At 38.1% G+C, this 14,105-nt stretch overlaps 1 protein-coding gene across 5 annotated transcripts in view; it reads left to right on the top strand.

Annotated features, from left to right (window-relative positions):
- Positions 1–14,105, top strand: part of CDIN1 (CDAN1 interacting nuclease 1) — a 232,304-nt gene that overhangs the window by 99,887 nt on the left and 118,312 nt on the right. For all 5 annotated transcript variants that reach the window (XM_055278631.2, XM_055278629.2, XM_055278632.2 and 2 more), the window contains 2 exons: positions 12,077–12,156; positions 12,514–12,563. In XM_055278631.2, the coding sequence (XP_055134606.1) occupies positions 12,077–12,156; positions 12,514–12,563 (130 nt within the window). The remainder of the gene's footprint in view (positions 1–12,076; positions 12,157–12,513; positions 12,564–14,105) is intronic.

Below are 14,105 nucleotides of genomic sequence, written 5' to 3' on the forward strand. Positions count from 1 at the left end.
CGTTTAACATGCCTTGAAATTTCGCCTCTGCTTACCTACCTATCCCTCTCCTACAATTTAAGATATAAAGTTTAGGTTGTTCTTTCGCATTAGATACGGGAACCTGCCGAAAAAGAACACACTTTTGTGCCCTCTTTCCTTGAATACTTCCAATCCTGGGCAACATTTTTAATGACTTAGAATTAACTGCTTTCTAATTATGCACTGAGGCAGACACCATGATGTTGTATGGGCCTTTGCCAGCAACTGGAAACACAGGAGACATAAATGAGCAAGCTACCAGAGGGAATTATTAGAGAGGCTTCTTGAAGTCATCAGCTTGCAAAGCAGAGACTTGCCCTTGTCTCATTGAATAATACAGACTTGGTCATACCAGTAGCCACTGTGGTATCACCTTTAGAAGCATCCAGTTTTCTTTCTTTTCATAGACTATAAGACATTTGATCTCGTCAGGCTTTCTGGATACCCCAGTAAATTTCGGTAGGTCTTTGCTGCCATGAACCTTCTCCTCTGATCTTGAATGGGAGTTTTCGCTTTACCTGTGTCTCACCTCTCATGTTGGGCCCCAGTGAGCCCAGAAGAGGGCTTCCCTTCATTATGTGGCCCTATATTTGCTCTACACGGAGCACTAGCTTGAAACTTTAATTGCTAATATATGAATTGGAGGAAAATCTAGGAGGGAGGATATAGTACCATAGAATCTCTTACCGTAAGTTTAAACTACTTATAAAAGTACTATATAACTGTTAACAACAACAACAAAAATGTGTGCTAGTAAGGTCACTTCCATACCTATGCCAGTGATAGGCAGTCCTCTTTGGGAGATGAGTCATTAGATGTTTTCATGGTTTACCTAAAGATCCATTGTATCCTATGAGAAAGAGTAGTCTTCTCTTTCCTTTGGCAGTGTGTTCATAAATGTATTTATTCAGCAATTTGTTGAGTAGCTATTTTGTGCAAAGCAGCTTTGGAGTGGTAACAAATAAGCATTTCTGCTTTTAAGCAGCTTGCCAAATACCCTGACAAAAACAGTTCCTTAATCCTCCATGTGAACCAGGCATTCTCAAAGGGGGTGAGATTGTGTAAACAGATATGCAGCGTATCTGTGGCATTAAAATTTCATGGGGGGAGCAATTAAGAAAAAATAAGAAGTCTTCTGAGGTGGGTCCTAATGAATAAACGAAAAGGTTAAGAATCATCTGTGTAGACTAAATAAGGGCCACATAAATCCAAGCTTGAAATCTGAAACCTTGTAGCCTCACCACCAATAATAAACTTGTGAGATTTCTTTCTTATCTTCTTAGGGGTGACCACATGATGAGCCTCAATCTTCTTCCATGTGAAAACCCCCAGATATTTAAAGACAATATTAAGAAAATATTGACACCTTTTTAATGTGGCATGATTTAAAATTTCAGCATCCTGATCAATCTCTTGTCATCTGTTGACAAAGTGACATTTAATCAAGTGCCCAATGATCGATACACAATATGAGTTCTCTCCATTCCGCAATATGAGGGAGAGGAAGGCAAGTGGATTGGAAAAAAATAAGAGAAGGCTTTAATGGAGGAGGTAAACATTGAACCAGGCTTCAAAGTTTTAGCCAAAGGAAAGTCAGGAAAAAAAATTCCAGATTTGGAAGATAGGTGTGTGTGGGTGTGGAGAAGAATTAAGTATATTCATAGCATTAACCAGGTGCTTCATCAATGTTTGTTGAATGTATGTTTGTTGGATAAGGGTTGGTGGCATATAGTGGCTATAAGGCTGCAAGTTGCCTGAGACAAGGTTCTGATCAGTCTGAACACTCATGCTTTGGAGATATCTTCCTCTTGTCCTTACATAATACTTTTATATTTGATAGCTCTAGTCTAAGTTATTTCTTACATGATTATGTGCTAGTTAGAGAGAATAATTTAATTTGTCCCTATAGGATTCCCTAATGTTAAAAGATATTTCTTATTCAGACTGTCAAATGGGATCAAACTGCTTTAGATTTCACTTTTATGCAGTGGGAGAGCCAGTGGGCTAGTGCTTAGAATTCTTGAGGAGTAGTTCCAACTGCAAGGGCAAGTAGACTCCTGCAGGCCACTGGCAATACGGAAATTGTTCAGGAAAGACACTGGCAGGTCAACCCCTCTGGAGATGTAGCTTGGGACCTTAGTGGCCGTGATATCCAAAGGCGTTAAACCAGCGTTGGAAGAAAAGATGAAATACTAATTGGTATTTAGGCTTTGCTGTCTTGGAACTCAGCCCCTGGAGCACCCACATGAAGAGGCAAAGCTCCTGGTGTACCTTGGGAGTATTGCCAGCAGCAGTTTCCATATCCATCCAGCTGTTCAACTGCAGAGTCTGTTTGTGTGTGTGTGTTTTAAGTGGGGAGAGAACTAGGCTCTCAAACCACAGCTCTGACTGTGCATGAATTTTCCTTCTCATCTTTATCCCTATGTCTGTCCTTCCTTCACACATCCTTTCTTCTCTCTGACTGCTGCCATCCAGTACACAGTCAGTCCATACTAGTTCCCCTATCTTGCTTAAACCTATTTGAGATCTTAGATTAGGGATCCCAACTATATACAGTCTTGTTTTTGTTTTAGTTCAAGTGCAGCCTAATCAAAAGGCATTCTTTGCAGTAGGCAGGACTTTCGGGGTCTTGAGAGCACAGATGTTTCACCTGCTTGTTTGCCTCAGTTTCTTCTAGCAGTAGCTGGCTACTTCTCTGACCTCATGCTAAGGAAAACAAGAGCTATAAAAATGGATGTGATATTAGTTATTCTTGGGAAAGTCTTTACTTGCTTGGTTGCTAATGCTTGAAATGCCCTTAGCTGGGGGAAAATTCTTCTATTATGTGGTTATAGACAAGACTTAAATAACAAACCTTCCAAGAGTGACAACACATTCACCTAATACACACAGAAGTAGAAAGGACTTCTACCTAGTTCTTTCTCAAACCCAGTTTTAGTAGTGGATTGTGCACTGAGTGCCACAAAAGAGTGTGTATATGTGTATGGGCTGGGGTGGGGGAGTGGGTATGTATGATGGGAGAATCAATCTGGCATTGGCAAATTTTGCCTGTTGAATAGATTGACTTCTGGCTGTCTCTCAAGCCTATGGCAGTATATACTTGAAAAGAACAGGGCCCTGACTTTATAAACATTTCATGAAGTCAACTATAATATCCCAAGTCTCAGACAGCCCAAGTGCATAACAGCGTGTTATTTTATTTCATCTTCACAACAGCCCTGCAAGGTAAGCACCAATGTTACTCTGTTTTACAAACAAGGATACCGAGAGGTGTCAACGTTAACTTGTTAAGATAACGTGACTAGTAGGTAGAAGAGTCAGGCCTCGAACCAAGTCTGTCTGATTCTAGACTCTGCTCATAACCGCTTATCCTTACTGCCTCTTTGTTTGAAAGTGTTATTCTGAATGTCTTTCCTAGTTTACCTTTTTTAAGGAAGACATATTTTTCTTCTTCTGAGGAAGATGTAAATAAAAATAGTGGTCCTGTTATATAACTTTCAAGTCTAGATCATAAGAGGCCTTAAACTTCTTCATCATTATCTTGGGATGCTTGCTTTTGGAACCCACCAACCTTTTCAAGGAGAAGCCCAAACAGACCTTAGAGAAGTCTTACTTCTCTAAGTCTTGTGTCAGGAAGCCAGGGCCCCTCACCCACATGGCAGACATGCAAGTGAGCCGCCACCAAAGTGAATCCTTCAGCACCCAGGTGATGCACCCCAGTGGAGACCACAGGAAGAGCAAATTGTCTCCACTGAGCCAAGGCCAAATTGCCAAATAATGAGCATGTTGAGAAATTGTTTAAAGCACTCTACCCAAAAAACGGAGGGTTATATTTGAGAATCTAACAGAACTGATTCTCACATCCACAGAAACAAGTTGTCTTCTTTCCCAAGCTTGATGATTAGCACAGTGCTTTGGCCTGAGACATCATGGCGGCTGTTGAAGCAATCAGGATAACAATGTATTTTGTAGCCACCAATGACCATTCTCCCTTTCCCCTGGCCTCCCAGATGCCATAACAGTAGGGAGGTCCTTAGTAGTAGTTTAGGTGATTCCACTCCCCGTCCTCTCCGTATGCCTGTCACTTGCCCTTCTTTCTATTGTTTGGGAGTCCAACTTCTTAGAAGGATCTCTTTAAATATAGTTTTATAACTCTGGCTCTAAAAAAAGTTAACAAACAAAAAAGTAAATAAGTATTCCCCTGAACTTATTACTAAAGGGCCTTCAAAAATTTCAACAACATGGCAGAGCGAGCTTTTGTTGATGGGCCATATTTCCATGAAAAAGATAGAAATGATAGACAAAATTTTTAAAACTTTAAAAGATATGTGACCAGGTATAAACAAGAGAAGTAAAATCTTTGGGTATCAGAAATGGAGAAAGAACCTATATTCAGAATGATCTACAGAAATTGCTAACTTCAGATATAGACACGAGGGGCTGGGCTTGGGTTTTGAACTTCCCAAAGGGACAGATACGCAACTAAGAGCTAGAATTGAGCTTCCGTGTATAGCTCAAACCATATAAAAAGGACTAGAAAAACTGTACTTTCTTGGAGAAAATGGCAAGGAAGCTTGCTTGGTGGATGTGGCCTTGGTTTGTGGAGTATTGAGAGAACAAATAGAAATTAGAAATAAGTCAGCACTATTTGTGGGTTCGCGTCCAAATTTATGCTCCTGTTTACTGCAGAAAGGCCAAGCAAAGAAATTAACAATAAAACTGGTCTTTGCAAAACTAAACATGAAACTACATTGTCATGGTTAATTCTACGGTGCAGGTCAAACAATTCTTGCTGAAAATAAGCTGCCAATAAAAATTTACAAGCCAATGGAGGAGACCAGTTACCATGGAGAAGTGGACAGAGAAAGAGAAAGAAAGAAAAATAGAATACCATGAACTAGAGATAAGGAAATGACACTGTAAACTATAAGACAAAGTATAAAATAAGTCTAAACATTTTATATATTTGCATATATGTTTAAACTGAATAAATAAAAATAACTGAGTAAATAAAGGTACAGAATTTTGTACGAAAGCAGATTTTTAAAAAATAAAATACAGAAATGAAATAACAGTCATTGAGAAGCTCATTAGCTGAGTGATATATTAGACAAAAAGATTAGGAGAAAATTAGAAGAATTAGATTACAAGAAAATTTAGTGAATTCTAGGATGACTCTAAGGAAAGCATCCTTAATATGACACAAGGATGAAGAGAGGGGAAATACAAACACTTTGTGAGAGTAGGAGACATAGAGGATAGAATAAGATCTTCTAACAGATGTCTAATATGAGTTTCAGAGGAGAGAATAGAGGACAAAGCTGTAATGACTCAGAATTTTTCAAATTGGTTAAAGGCATATATTCTTAGCTTCATGAAACGACTAATTCCAAGCAGACTAAATACAAATAGCCACATCTAGGCACACAGTGAGGAAACCATTGAATGTCAAATAAAATATTAAAAGTAATCAGAGATAAAAAGACAAATTGCATATATAGGGATTAGTTTTAGACTGACATTAGAGTTCTTATAAGTAACGATAGATCCCAAGAGACAGTAGAATCTCCAGAGTTGAATTAAAATGACCCTTAGCCTATAATTGTATACTATATTTTATTATTATTCAAGAGTGAGAACTAAGTACAGATATTTTTACGTAAGGCAAGACTAAAACATTTTTACTGCTCAGGGATTTCAGATGAAAGAACTAATAAATGAGATGCTTCAGTAACAAGGATATTGAACCCAAAAGCAGAGAATGGGATTCAAGAAGCAATGCTGAAAAAGGAAATACAGCAAACGTGTTGATAAATTTAAATAAACGTTGAGTGTTTAAAAAAACGGAAATCAACTCTTAGAGTTCTCCAGAGAAACAGAACCAATAGGAGGGGTGTGTGTGTGTGTGTGTGTGTGTGTGTGTGTGTAATTGATTTATACCATTATAGAGTCTGATAAGCCTCAAGAGTTACAGTTGGCAAGCTGGAGACCCAGGAGAACTGATAGTGTAGTCCCAGTCCCAGGCTAAAGGCCTGAGAATGACAAGAGCCAGTGGTTGTAGTTCCAGTCTGAAGGCCAGCAGGCTTGAGACACAGGAAGAGCCAAGGTTTCAGTTAGAGTTCACAGACAGGAAGCAAACTAATGTTTCAGCTCCAAGGCAGAAAGCATTCTGTTTTACCCAGCCTTTTAGTTCTAGTCAGTCCTTCAATGGATTGCATGAGGCCCACCCACATTAGGGAGGGCAATTTGTTTTACCCAGTTTACATTCAAATTTTAATGTCATCCAGAAATACCCTCACAGATGCACCCAAAATGATGTTTGGACCAGGCAAGGTCACACATACCTGTAATTTCAGCACTTTGGGAAGCCGAGGCAGGTAGATTGCTTGAGCCCAAGAGTTCAGGACCTCATGGAGAAACCTGTCTCTACAAAAAAAATACAAAAATTAGCTGGGTGTGGTGGCTTGCACTTGTAGTCCCAGCTACCAGGAAGACTGAGGTGGGAGGATATATTGAGCCCGGAAGGTTGAGGCTACAGTAAATTGAGATCACACCACTGCGCTCCATCCTAGGCAACAGAGCAAGACCCTGCCGAAAAAAGAAAAGAATGATGTTTGACCAAATATCTGGGTACCCCATCGCCCAGTCAAGTTGACACATAAAATTTAACATCATAGGGACTAATTGGGAAATTGTATTACAAACAAGATTGTTGAACAAAAATAACAGACACAATAACATGGGAGGCTGATAGAATTGTGTGAAAAAAGAGCAGATAGACTTTGAAGTAACAGTCTTTGAGAAGCTCATTAGCTGAGTGATGTATTAGAGGGAGGCTTCCTGATTGGAGTGAATGTGTTTCAATTTATTTATGTGTAAAACAACAAAGATGTTACTGATAAAGATTAGATATTGTTTCAGTTTAAACGTTCTTTGGGAGAACTACTAAAGAAATCATCATAGAGGCCAGGCACAGTAGCTCATGCTTGTAATCTCAGCACTTTCAGAGACCAAGGCGGGTGAATCACTTGAGCCCAGGAGTTCGAGACCAGCCTGGCAACATAGTGAAACCCCGTCTCTACTAAAACAAATACAAAAAAGAAAGACAGAGAGAGAGAAGGGAGGGACAGAGGGACAGACAGAAGGATGGAGGGAGGGAGAGAGAGAGAGGAAGTCAGGGAGGGAGAGAGGGAGGGAGGGAGGCACGGAAGGAAGGGAGGGAGGGAGGGGAGGAAAGGGAGGAAAGATAGAGGGAGGGTGGGAGACAGAGAGGGAGGGAGAGAGGGAGGGAAGGAAGAAAAGGAAGGAAGGAAAGGGAGGAAAGGGAGGAAAGGAAGGGAGGGAGAAATCAATGTAGAATGTATTATTTCCAAGAGAATAAAAGGAAGGGAGGGAGGGAGGGAAGGAGAAATCAATGTAGCATGTATTATTTCCAAAGGAATAAAGGGTAATAGGGGAATAAAGAAAACTTAATTAACTAGAAGGTAGGGGGGAAAGAGGAGAAGGAAAGAGAATGATTAGTAGAACACAGAAAATAAGAGAGTAAAAATAAGCCTGAATGTATCAGTTGTAATGAATGTAAATGGGTTAAATTCACATTTTAAAAAAGCATAGATTTTCAAATTTGATTTTAGAAAATCCAACAAAATACTATTTATGAACCACTCATAAGACATAATGACACAATAAAGTTCAAAGTAAAGAAATGAGGAAATTAGTACAATAAAAATTAACATTAGAAAATAAAAAACTAATAACAACAATAAAAAGAAATGGAACACTAGATATGTCAGAGACGCAGATCCTATCCAAAAGAAAAGTGTTGCAGAAGTATTACCACTAGGTAACATTAAATTTAAGAGAAAACCTTTATTAGAGTTAAAGAAAGTCTTGACTTTTCCAAAAGACATATTTACCAAGAATTCTGTGTATAACAACTGAGAGTGCAGGCACCCAACAGTATCGTCTCCAAATACAGAAAGCAAGCACTGGCAGAATTATAAGGAGAAACTGACAACTCCACAGTAGTAGTAGATGATTATTTCATGTGTAGTTGAAAAAAAATAACAAGGATACAGAAGATTTGGATAATACAATTAAAATCTTAACCTACTAGACATATCTGAACCTTGCAGCTCAAAAGTAGGAACTTCAGTTTTTTTAAGACATGTAAAAATTAACAAAAATTGATCACATATAAAAACACAAAGAAAGTAAAACAAACCATATTAATATAAACATCACAAATTAGAAACAGCAGAAATCCATGTTTTTAAATAACGTATGGGTCAAAGATGAAATAATGGAAAGTATAAACTATAAATGAATGACAATAAAATTGTGGCATGTAGCTAAAGCAAAATTTAGAGGAAAAATTATAGCCTTGAAAAGTATATTTTAAAATAAAAAATTGAAAATGAATTTTATAAAAATAGTAAAAGAGTAATGTGGCAAACTCAAAGTGGGAACAAGGAAATAATGATGAAAAAGGATAAATTCAATGAAATTAGAAGAAATGGTACAGTAAAGAGGATCGACAGAGCCAACATTTGGTCTCATGAAAATATTAGTAAAACCAACCTCTAGCAAGACTGAGAAATTTAAAAAAAAAAAGCTTATACAAATTAATATGAGACTATCTAAAGCAAATTTATTGCAGATGTAGAAGTTAGGTCAGGGTGGTGAGTGCACAGATGTTTATTATATGTTAGTTCTTTATGTTAAAAATACTTCACAACAAAAAGTTCATAATCTCAGGCATTATGCCTTAGTCCAGGCATTGCTTTAACAGGTACCAAGTCTCTCCTATTCTTGTGAATCTAGCTCCAGTGACTCACACATTCCTGCTTTATACATACTTTGTAGAAAATTGTAATCCTGTTTGTTGTAATCCTGCAATGGCAGAGGCAAAGTGTGAAATCAACAGAATGAATACCTCTACCAAAGGTTGAGGAGAATAGGAATCCTGTCCATGTGTGGTTAAAAAGCCAGATGCAAATTGGCCAGAGGTGGTCTAGGAACAGCTTCCATAAAAGACACAGGCTTTCTTGAGGCCTCTTAGCCCTGGCCATGACAAGGTTGTCCAATCGCATTTACTTATCTGGTTGATGTTATTATTCATTTCTTTGAGATGGCAGTTCCTAAGCTTCAGAATATGTGTGTAAAAGTAGGTTTACACTCTCTGGCTTGATTTGAGACACCAACATACTTTCATGAAGCCTGAGTGGAAAGAGCTGTGTGTGTTTGGCAGATACATCCTGGGTCCGCAGCACAGGCAGTGACTTCCTAGAAGAACTTTCTCTGTTGCTCTAAAAAATGGTGGGTTGCAAGAAGAGAAAAGACATTTTGTTGAGGTTAAAATGAATGTGGACTCAATGTATAATTTTTACTGTTATTCCATTTAAAACAACTGACTTCCTCTGGCAAGTTTCCTTTCATTTGAATAGTGTTTATTCAACATGTTCAGACCTTTTAAAAAAAGTTTATTGCCTATGATTCTTAATCCTGATAAGCATACCACTGTTCTAAAATTTATATTGTGAGGAAAATTATGTCATCAGTTTGTTTTTTCTTTTGATATTTCCCTTTTTTGGCTGAAAATAAATGACCCACTTGTCTTATGTCACAGAGTATTGTCCCTTTTCTTTTTTAAAAAAAACAGCCTTTGTTTTATTATTTTAGCCAGGAGTTTGCATATAGTTTGATATGAGATCTGTAATTTTTATAGGATAGCATTTTTAGTCATGGCCACTTAAATATTAGTGATCTCTTCCTCACATGGGTATCAGAGTTGGAATGTACCACGACTGGGTCCATACAGAGAAGGTGCTACTATTTCCTTGAGCCTCTGCTGGCATTATGGACAACATAAAAGAATGTGTCTGCCATTGCCATGTGGTGACTCGAGTGGCAGGCCAGAGAGAGTTCCCTCGAGAAGGTGATGAAAGGTATGGACAACTGCTTTGGTCCCCTCTGACTGGCCAGGCCTTAGAATTAGGTTGGAAATACTGAGTTTACCAGGCACATTATTTTTTTAATACTATTGCTGCTATAATCTTTTCTTTTATAAGAGGATGATTCATTGTTTCCTATTCCCGATATTTGTACCACTTATCAACGGTAATTGCTTTCAGAAATAATTGAGTCCAACCCTATGGTTTATATGAAGTAAATACCTAAGTTTGATTTGTTACTATTAAACTTAGCAAAATACTGCTTTAGCTGTTTTCTCTAGAGACCACACAATGACACTTTATTTAGGTAGTCAGCTTAAATAATATTTTCACTTTCTACAGATAGCAATGGGCATTAAACTTGGGAAGCTATGTAACTTGTCAAGGTTGCAGAGCCAGTTGTAGAGATAGGGCTGGATAGGATAGCTGGGTGATGCTCTTCTGGAGATTCCATATGGCCTTTTCACCTGCAGTGCAAACACATGTTCACAAATGGCTAAGTACATAAGTGTTGCTATAAGCATGCAGTTATATGACTAAGAGTGGGCAGTAATTAAAATAATTGTACTTCATTTTTTCTTTGCAGACCCAATACTATTCTTAAGTGAATAAGATGTAATTTCCTTATTTATTTCCATAGTATTTACTAACATTTTTTCTTTTCTTTTTTTTTTTTTTTTTTGAGATGGAGTCTCGCTCTGTTGCCCAGGCTGGAGTGCAGTGGCTCGATCTCTGCTCACTGCAAGCTCTGCCTCCTGGGTTCAGGCCATTCTCCTGCCTAAGCCTCCCGAGTAGCTGGGACTACAGGCGCCCACCACCATACCCTGCTAATTTTTTGTATTTTTAGTAGAGACGGGGTTTCACCGTGTTAGCCAGGATGGTCTCGATCTCCTGACCTGATGATCCACCCGCCTCGGCCTCCCAAAGTGCTGGGATTACAGACATGAGCCACCGTGCCTGGCCACTAACATTTATCTTATGTATCAGTGTTCTTATAGTATAGAGCTTGATAAAGAACATAATCTTAAAACAAGTTAGACCTGAAATTATCTCAGAACTTGAATGATGTTTATCTGTGGTCTATATTTATTTTATTAATTAAATAATTATACAGTATGCATTTTAATTTGTGCTTGTGTGGATCAGACCATAAGCCATTTTGCTAAATTGTGGTGAATAATTCCACTGGAGGCCTTGAAATAATGGATGCCTAGGCAACACCTGACTTAGCTTCAGCCTAGAGACCTGCCCTTCTCCCATGCATTAAAAGGAATTCTGGCTACTGTGGCTGCCACATGCCTAGTGAGCAGCCGAGGTCAGGATCTCCTACCTTGCTTTCCAAAGGATATCACTTGCTATAGCACCTTCATCAGATGCCTCCCTTAGTGCACCCTCTTCTTCTATAGAAGTTCCCTTGGGGTTCACCTTAATTTGCGAGTTGAGGCATATTTTGGGTGGAAAACTTGTGTGTGTGTGTCTCTCTCTCTGTATATATTTTCCTTATTTAAGATTCTCTCAATTCAGTCAGTTTTACCTACTTTCCTCACTTGTGGAATGGAGATAGGATTTTATGGCAGTTGATGAGAATTATTTTGGAAAGGTTTAGAATTAGAAGATTCTTTCATGGCTGAAAGTCATTTTAATTGATATAATTGAAGCATATGTATATGAAGAGTTTAGTGAAGACAGGTCAGATTCAAAGACTTCAGATCCGACCTGTCTTCATTAAACTCTTCATATACATATGCCTGGTTATAAAATAACTACCTGCAAAAGGTATATTTTCTGATTATTTTTTTTTTACCCCAAATGGGCTTTTCGGAAGCTTATTTATCTACAATAGAGAATATGCTTTAGGTCTGTACTTGTTAATTTACCTTGGAAAAATTAGGTCACCATCAAATCTGGCAGTGTGGCTTATAAACTTGGCAAAATGGTCTAATTAAAAGCTTCTGTTAGATTATAGAAAAAGGAAAAAACGATTAGTGCCAGTCATATTTTTGTTTTCATGGTTTCTGTATATGTAGGTATATGTCACTCCTCATGTTGCATTAAAAGTATGTTGACTATCTGCTAACAGTTCATCTCTTTTCTTCTTACAGCCTCCAAGTCTGTTATAAATAGTATGCTACGGGACCCTTCTCAGATTCCAGATGGAGTTCTAGCAAATCAGGTCTATCAGGTATTAATCACAGCTGTCTATTTTCAGTGGCAGTGCTGTTATCTGCCTAGCAGAGTAAAGGATTTTAAACCTCATTTAATTACTGTCATCATAAACTATCACTGAGGTCAGGGTGCACCATAAATGGCAATGCAATATTTGCGAGAAGAGCATTTCACTTTTTAATAGCTTGCTTTTATAGTGAATAAAAAGCATGCAATTTTTGTTTTCTATGATTAAATCTGAACCACCTTTTGATAGCTTTCTTTTTTGGGGGGTGGTGGGGGAAGAAAAGTAATTACTGCTTTTAGGATACTGTTTACTGTAATAGTTTTTGTAGTCGCCCCACCCCAGACCCCTTTTCTTATTTGTCTGCAGTGCATTGTGAACGACTGCTGTTATGGACCGCTGGTGGACTGCATCAAGCAGTATCCTTTCCCATAAAATTTTAGGTGCGCAATTGACGAGCTTAGACTCAGTGAAGATGTGTCTAGCTTTAACCTGACATAAAGTTCTGCTTCACAAAACACATTTCATACTCTTCTATTTTACATTCAATCAACTGGAGGGTCACTACAGACCATTCTTTTCTACAGCTTAAGAAATATCAGATAGAGGCCGGGCGCGGTGGCTCACGCTTGTAATCCCAGCACTTTGGGAGGCCGAGGCGGGCGAATCACAAGGTCAGGAGATCGAGACCACAGTGAAACCCCGTCTCTACTAAAAAATACAAAAAAGTAGCCGGGCGTGGTGGCGGGCGCCTGTAGTCCCAGCTACTCAGAGAGGCTGAGGCAGGAGAATGGTGTGAACCCGGGAGGCGGAGCTTGCAGTGAGCCGAGATTGCGCCACTGCACTCCAGCCTGGGCGACAGAGCAAGACTCCGTCTCCAAAAAAAAAAAAAGAAATATCAGATAGACCACAGGAAGATGTCAGTTCAGCAGTTACACATTCACATCCTTATTTCAAACTGCCTGATTTTCAATGAGTTTACAGGTACAGAGTCATTAAGCAGGTAACCTAACGTCTTGGAATGTGTCTACCCATCCCAGTAAACATTTTTTAAGAATATAACAAATTTCCATTTAAAATGAGCCAAATTTTGTTGAATGTACTAGAATAAATTTAGAGCCTGGAGTTAAAGGAGGTTGTCATTAAAATGCTTCCAGAGACATCACATTTTAAAGGCAACAGATTCTTATTGCTTAAATGCTGATTACAGTCTGAGTCGGCATTTGGATTCCTAATAAACATTTTTAGAGAAATCAAGTTAATTTTTCCTCCTGGAATACATTTAAGGTTATGAAAACAGATGTCCAGTCACTTTTCATTAAAGGCATTGAGATTGCTAAAGAGTTAATGTTTACTTTTTAAAACAAGATTGGGCAGACAGTAACTACATAAAGTAGGACATTATTAATCAATAAATTTAGTAGTACCATGGCAACAGCAAGGTTTTTGATAATCCTCAAAAGTGCTATTTAAATGGTAAATAATGAGTAATTTTTATGAGAATAATTTCTATCTGAGTCCATGAGTTTCACCCCTCTTAATAATATAAACATGTCCCTCCTGGTATGGATTTTGTTAGCATGGATGGCACTGTGATGAATTGTGACTCAGTAATTACTAGTTAGGAGGCTTTTTGTTGGAAACTCCTACTAGTCAAATCGTGTACATGTATGTGTTTATATTCCACCTTCTTTCACAAAGGCTTAGAGTCGTAACATTTTTAATAAGAAAATCGTGCCTATATAAGTAAAGTTAATCTTTGATAAATAACCTTTTAGCAGAGCCCTCTTACAAGAATATTCAGTATTGAAGATATAGCCATTTATGTATTTTATCCTCCAAGTCTGTTTCTCCAGTCTAGCTTAAATTAGTAAAAACACAGCATTATCCTAAGCTCACCTTTTTATTAAACCAAAGTGAAATTGTACTTCTATATTCAGTATAAAATTAATGATAGTGTT

Source organism: Symphalangus syndactylus, chromosome 5, assembly GCF_028878055.3.
Source record: "Symphalangus syndactylus isolate Jambi chromosome 5, NHGRI_mSymSyn1-v2.1_pri, whole genome shotgun sequence".
Taxonomy (NCBI): Eukaryota; Metazoa; Chordata; class Mammalia; order Primates; family Hylobatidae; genus Symphalangus; species Symphalangus syndactylus.